The sequence below is a fragment of the Hippocampus guttulatus genome, chromosome 18, assembly GCF_054856545.1.
Source record: "Hippocampus guttulatus isolate MCC_2025c chromosome 18, RoL_Hgut_1.0, whole genome shotgun sequence".
Taxonomy (NCBI): domain Eukaryota; kingdom Metazoa; phylum Chordata; class Actinopteri; order Syngnathiformes; family Syngnathidae; genus Hippocampus; species Hippocampus guttulatus.
In genome coordinates this window covers 4,630,830-4,636,947 of record NC_141278.1, presented here as the reverse complement: position 1 = coordinate 4,636,947, position 6,118 = coordinate 4,630,830, and the positions used below count along the sequence as shown (strand labels likewise).

At 46.0% G+C, this 6,118-nt stretch overlaps 1 protein-coding gene across 2 annotated transcripts; it reads right to left on the bottom strand.

Annotated features, from left to right (window-relative positions):
• Positions 1-1,372: 1,372 nt before the first annotated feature.
• On the bottom strand, positions 1,373-3,186 carry hoxa11a (homeobox A11a). 2 transcript variants are annotated; one of them, XM_086136839.1, is made up of 2 exons: positions 2,499-3,186; positions 1,373-1,721 (listed from the first exon to the last, which is right to left on the bottom strand). In XM_086136839.1, the coding sequence occupies exons 1-2, from the start codon at positions 3,184-3,186 to the stop codon at positions 1,489-1,491; spliced, it is 921 nt and encodes a 306-aa protein (XP_085992965.1). In that variant the 3' UTR covers positions 1,373-1,488. The 2 variants fall into 2 exon arrangements, with proteins under 2 accessions (XP_085992965.1, XP_085992966.1); XM_086136840.1 differs by having other exon boundaries at positions 2,511-3,183.
• Between the last annotated feature and the right edge of the window lie 2,932 nt (positions 3,187-6,118).

Below are 6,118 nucleotides of genomic sequence, written 5' to 3'. Positions count from 1 at the left end.
GCATTGCGATGCAAAGACATTTCATTGCATTCTCATTAGATTTTTTTTTTGAAGGGATGGGGGGTAAAAGCTTGTGACAAGCGCCCTTGATTTTGAATTCATCTCATCTTTTTTTTATCTAATCTTGCAGTTACAGTTGTGTAATTATTTTTCCAGAGGTCGATACATACAATTTTGCTCAATTAATGAGCATATAGCATATTTTTAATGAGCACGAAAAAAAACATTTTAATCATGTTATTTTAACTTAGGGTGTTTTAGAATTGGTCGAATCGTGGATTTAAAAAAATAGTCAAAAATAAAAGCCATGGTATGTCAAGTTAAACGACTGCACTTGTAAAGTATTTTGTCAACTACACTATGTTTGGACTCAATTATTAAATTGTGCAAAACCGTTCATGAATAATGACCGCTTTGTCAAACTAAATCTAAAGGACACGCATACAAACAACACATCCTTGAATGATGTTTTCAATTGGTTTTATTTGGAAATATAATACACAATCGTGTTTGGGGGGGTCTAACAAGCAGGAAATTCGATACGTTAACCCTGACCAGCTTTTCGCCCTGACAGCATATACATGATTTTTTTTTAAAAAGTTATTTCCATAATATTCAGATTATGCGACCGCAAGAACCGTTTGCGAGTCATGAAAGAAAACAGAACAAATTGAGTTGGATCAATTTTGGAGGATATGCAGGAGACCGGCTGCATGTTTCGATACCTGTGTTTTGGGCGTGAACCTCAGTGCAACTCCCGTGGATCCAGTGGACGAGCTTATGTCTCTGGTGGTTAGAGGCCTGCTGCAGTATTTGACTAAAAAGGCAATTAGGAAAATAAAAATTCAAAACGGCATTGAGGGTTTGCGGGGTATAAAAAGAGGGGATATAAATACATTTAACCTGCTTGTTGTAATAAAGGTTGACTTGATTAGACGTGACATGAAAAGACAGTAAACGAGTGGCTACAAAATAAATAGGCACACGCGCGCACAAAGAAAAAAAAACATTACGTTACATTCGCATTCGTTCGGACACTATTTGGTCACACCAATACTTCTATTGATTCACTTATTAATTAAACGTGACTTCCTTTCTGTGATTCCATCCGTACAAAAAAATATATACATTTTTGATAACAAAATACACTGGTTCAGTCCGAGTCAAAACTGACAAAGACAAAAAAAAAAAAAAAAGACGAGGACGAGTGAAATTCACGATTGCGTGAGGTGGGCGTTCATTGCGCGCGCAATAGAGTCGCAATTTCAAAATAAGAGCTTCAATAGCAGAAGAAAGGTCCATGAAGCAAAAAAAAAAAAAGAGTCTTCATCCAAGCTCGCTTTTTTTTTCGGGTGCTCGTCCGCGAACTTGAATTACCCCACAGTTGTTTTGGCGGCCATTGTGGCGGTGCGTGACAACAACCGCAGCCTGAGAGAGTCATGGCGGTGGTGGAGGGGGACACCCGCATGGGTCCAAATAAGTCGCTCACTAGAGCAGAGGGTTGGATGTATAATATTGCAACCTGTCTCTGTTTAGCTTCTTCTCCTTCATGCGGCGGTTCTGAAACCAGATCTTGACTTGGCGGTCGGTGAGGTTGAGCATCCGAGACAACTGCAGCCGCTTCTCCTTGTTAATGTACACGCTGAAAAAGAATTCTCTCTCGAGTTCTCTGATCTGATATTTGGAATAAGGGCATCTCTTCTTGCGGGTTCTCTGTCCATCTAGAGTGGAAGGAGGGGGGGGGGGCAAAAAAGGGAGAAGCTCGGTTATAATATACACACACCGTAACCGTTCAAGTTAATGTGAAATGATGATGATGATGATTATCTCCCCCCCCCACACACACACACACACAGTCCCAGTTCACGTTGCAAAGAAGACATTAAGGGATCGATGGCTTGAAAACATGAAAGTAAACAGTTGAGATAGTCCCTCGCATATATCACCAATAACATTCCCCAGTTGAGTCAAAACAGTCGGTGCTGGTTGGCTTTGACCTCTTCCAGCAGGGGAGGCAGCAGCGGGCTAAATATACTCCACTCACTATACTATGAAGAGTGGGTAAAAAAAAAAAAGACGATTTGCCGGGGGTGACGTGCAATAACGTAAAAAAAAGTCGTATATGGCTTGACAGTCATGAGAGCAAGGCACCGCCCTCGCAACAATGCACGAGACATTTGAAAAGCTCTTATGGGGGGGGGGGGGGGGTATCGTTTCCAAATGGGGTTCTATTGGATTCGTGCAGACGTTTTACTCATTTGCGGGAAGAAGAAAAAAAATAATCTCATGGCCAAATTCAATAACACGAAGGCGTCAGGGTGCTGTTTGTAACAAAGTTTTGTTGCTGGAAGAGAAAGGGGGCCGGGTGGGGGGTCCACGGGCCCTCTATAAACATTATATGCTTATAAAACAGCATATAAAAAATTTAACAGCGGCGCGCAAGATTACAAAGTTTGTCTCATAAGCAAGGTGTCAACTTTAATACACGCAATACTCACTGCTGCTGCCGCCGCTGCTGGATTTCTCCTCATTGTTGCCGGAAGAGAGCTCGGGGCTGCTGGTGTCCTCCCGGGGCTCCTTGGCGTCGGCGTCCCGGCAGGAGGAGCCCGACCCCGGGTCGTCCGGGGCCGAGGCGGGTTGCTTGCTGTGCGTTTTGTCGCCGGAGTAGCCGATGGCGGACGGGCTCTCCGACGCCGTGCCGTACGCCGTCTCGTAAAATTGGTCGAAAGCTTGCGGGAGGACGCCGTTTCTCCCCACGTTGCCGTAGAAATTGGAAGATCCGGCGGCGGCGCCGTGATGGTGGTGGTGGTGATGGTGGTAGGCGGCGGCGGCGGCTGCGGCCGCCGCGGCGGTCGCGGGGCTACTTTTGCCGAAAAGCTCCGTCGGCGCCGACAAGCAGTCCCGGTGCACCATGTCCTCGGCGCCCGGGTAGCACTGCGTCAAATTGCCCCGGTGCGGCCATTTACTTGACGCGTCGATGGCGGCGTACTCCCGGAACGTCACCTCCCTGACAGGCTGGACCTGCGGGAGGTTCGAGGAGTACGAGTAGGTCATGGGCCGGGTGCTGGGACTCTGGGATAAAAAGGAAGGCAGCGCGGGGAACTCGGCACCAGCCGACACGTAGTAGGTGCAACTGGGTAAATACATATTGGAGCCGACGGGGACGCGCTCGTCAAAATCCATCATGGAGCCCGGGTTCTACGCCTCGACGCTGGCCTTGGATTCCTCCACACCCGCCGCGAGCATGGCTCTGAAGCGCCCCGCTTTCCTCGCCTCTTTCAAAGCTGGTCCGCCAGGCAGAAATTTAGAGACGTAAAGCTGACGTGGAGAGCCATCGCCATCCACTCCACGGAGGCGGGGGTCACGTGACCACGCGGAAAGAAATTGACAGATTTCCAGTGTGTGCGTGTGCGCACGATGCGCGCGCATGTGTGTGTGTGTGTGTGTGTGTGTGTGTTAAGCTTGACATTGATAGTTTATCGCCATGTTGGAGTCGGAATGAATTCTTTGAAATTGCAACAAATCAGAGCGGGCAGAAAACTCGCCATCATTCCTTCAGGACTGTTTGCGATCGCAGCAATTTTGTGCTCAATAATTCGCGATAACATCACAAAATATCACAATCCACTATGCCCAGATATGCGCCATCACGCCGTCTTCGTTGTTATATATTCGACTTGCTACACGTCGTGCATGATTCAAATGACGCCCGGAAAAAAAAAAAGGACGCAGTGAGGAATTGTGCGAATACGCACAATTCACCGCTCCGTCCTTTTTCTTTTTTTTGCATCGTTATACGACACAACCTGATTTGGAGGAAGGAGACGGTCAAGCTTATCTCCAAAGTCTGCTTTTAGAATTGTCTTAGTCATCAGCATTTGGTGTTGTTGTTTTTTTGTTTTTTGTTTTACAACAGCCAGCATTTGGCTCAGTGCGCATTTGGTTATCAGGGTCATGTTCAAAGTAGCGGCTAATGTTTCAACTGTCTACACCAAGGTTGAAAATAAATAGGGGAAGGAATAGCGTCATACAGGGGATCGGATTTGCTCTAAAATTGAGGCTTTATTAAAAGGTCAATTGCAACAACAGATATTTCAAGCGGCGGATGTCATCATTTGCCAAGCGCGCTCTAAATGTAGTTTAAGCCCAAATATTCTTTCAAATGGTACGTGACCAACAAGTGTATTTGACTTCATTCCAACACGGAGGAATAAACCGCTCCATTTCTCGCAGCACGCTGTGCAGCAGCCTTTCCACTTTGACGCGCGGACATTTCTCCATGTTTTGCTGGACATATTTATTAAAAACATGCCTCTTCCAAGTAAGGAACATCTTCCAGATGTTTTTATCGACAATCTTTTTTCTTTTTTTTACCACGTCACCTCCCGTGGTCCAGGATAGGAAAAGGTTGGCGTTTTACTTTTGGTAGTTATCAGTGTAGACGCCATTTGTTTAGTTATAAGGACTAATTTGAGTACTCGAAGCAATATCAGACCGAAGTTGACTTCGCGTTTGTCTTCAAGTTTCTGCTTTTTATTTGGCGGGTGCTCGTCACCGAGGAAATTGTGCTGCTGCGAGGCCACCGTTGGAGCCTCTGCAACCTGACTCTAAAATGCTCCGAATAGGAGACTTGAGCTCGGATTAAAGACCGCCGTGGCTGGCCGCCACCACCCCCCCCCCCCCCAACTCCCCTGCAGCCATGCCACCATTCGGGCTCTCTTGATAGCACATGTGAAACACAAGCTGAAAATATCACATCTCCCTAATATGCTTCTCGGGCGCGGGGGCTTTTGACACCATCTGAAAAGCGACAAGCCGCGTGGCCCAGCGGCTTTTATTTTATTTGGATAAATTACAGGGGGGGGGTGAAACAAACAAAACAAATCTTTTTGGGGGAACTTTTCAAACCAACACGCTCCGCCTCTCGGTCAGTGCGGGCTAATTCTACGAGGTGCGCAGAGGCTTTTAAAGCTCTAATTGAGCACAGGGAAAGCAAAGGCATAGCTCTGCACAGACCTGCGATTTTATAGCTGCTTTACTATTCTGCTGAGCTTCCCCCTTCAACTTCCCCGCCCCCCCCCCCCCCCCCAACAGCCAGGCAGACACCACAAAGCATGGCCAAGCGTGACAGGAAAGTCGCCACCTACGCGGATCCAAAGTCAGCATGCTCGAGGGACACAACAACACAACGGCGGTAGGATGCACTTGCAACAAATTGCCTCGCCTCAACGCCGACCGATTGGCTTTTTTTTGGGGGGGGGGTGCATCTAAAAATAGACAATGAGCGTTGTTAAATGGGTTTAACCTTGAAGGGAAGTTTGCCCGAGGATCATTCTTGCAGGGATTTTTGGCAAGGCAAAGTGCAGTCTGGCACGCGGGAAGAACACTCAAAGCCAAAGCTTTGTCTGAACGGTCGACTTCAAGTTCGGGGGAGGGAAAAGAGGCACAAAAGAGCAAAGGGCCTTACTGTGCCCCCGCAGATGAAGTTGCTTTAATTGCTGTTGCGTTGACACACGCAACAGCTTTTGATCACCCGGATTGCGCTTTCTTGTCAGGCTGCAGCGATATCACGTTGCTACACATAAATATATCTATATCTATATATACAGGTATTTTTTTTTAAAAGTTGCTCTGTGCAGTATTTGTTTGAAGATGATCTCGTGCGTTTAGAATTTCGCATGCAAAGACTTTTGAGGTCAAAGAAACTTTCCCATGAAGAATTTACTGTCGAATTGCTTCAATTTTGAGAAAAGCGAGGGAGGGAAGCCATTTAAGGGAAAATGGCTAATCGTAAACAGACTTGCCATTTCGAATGGGGGCTGGGGGCAGGAGGACTAACTTAAGAAATAGATTTTAAAAATGTCTTATATTTTGTCAAAGAAACAGTGAATGAACCCATGAACGTCTGATCTTAAAACCAAATGAAAACAAGTTATTGACTTCTTCATAATCCAGTTTTGCGAAAGAAAACGAGTGAAGGGGAAATGTGAAAATATTTCCCATTCAAAAGGAAAAGTGAGTTTCAACTTTACCTTTTGAATTTGAAAAACTAAGTTCATATTTTAAGTTGCGAGAAGGCTAAACTTTGTTTACTTTCTATTATCTTGTGAAAGAAACT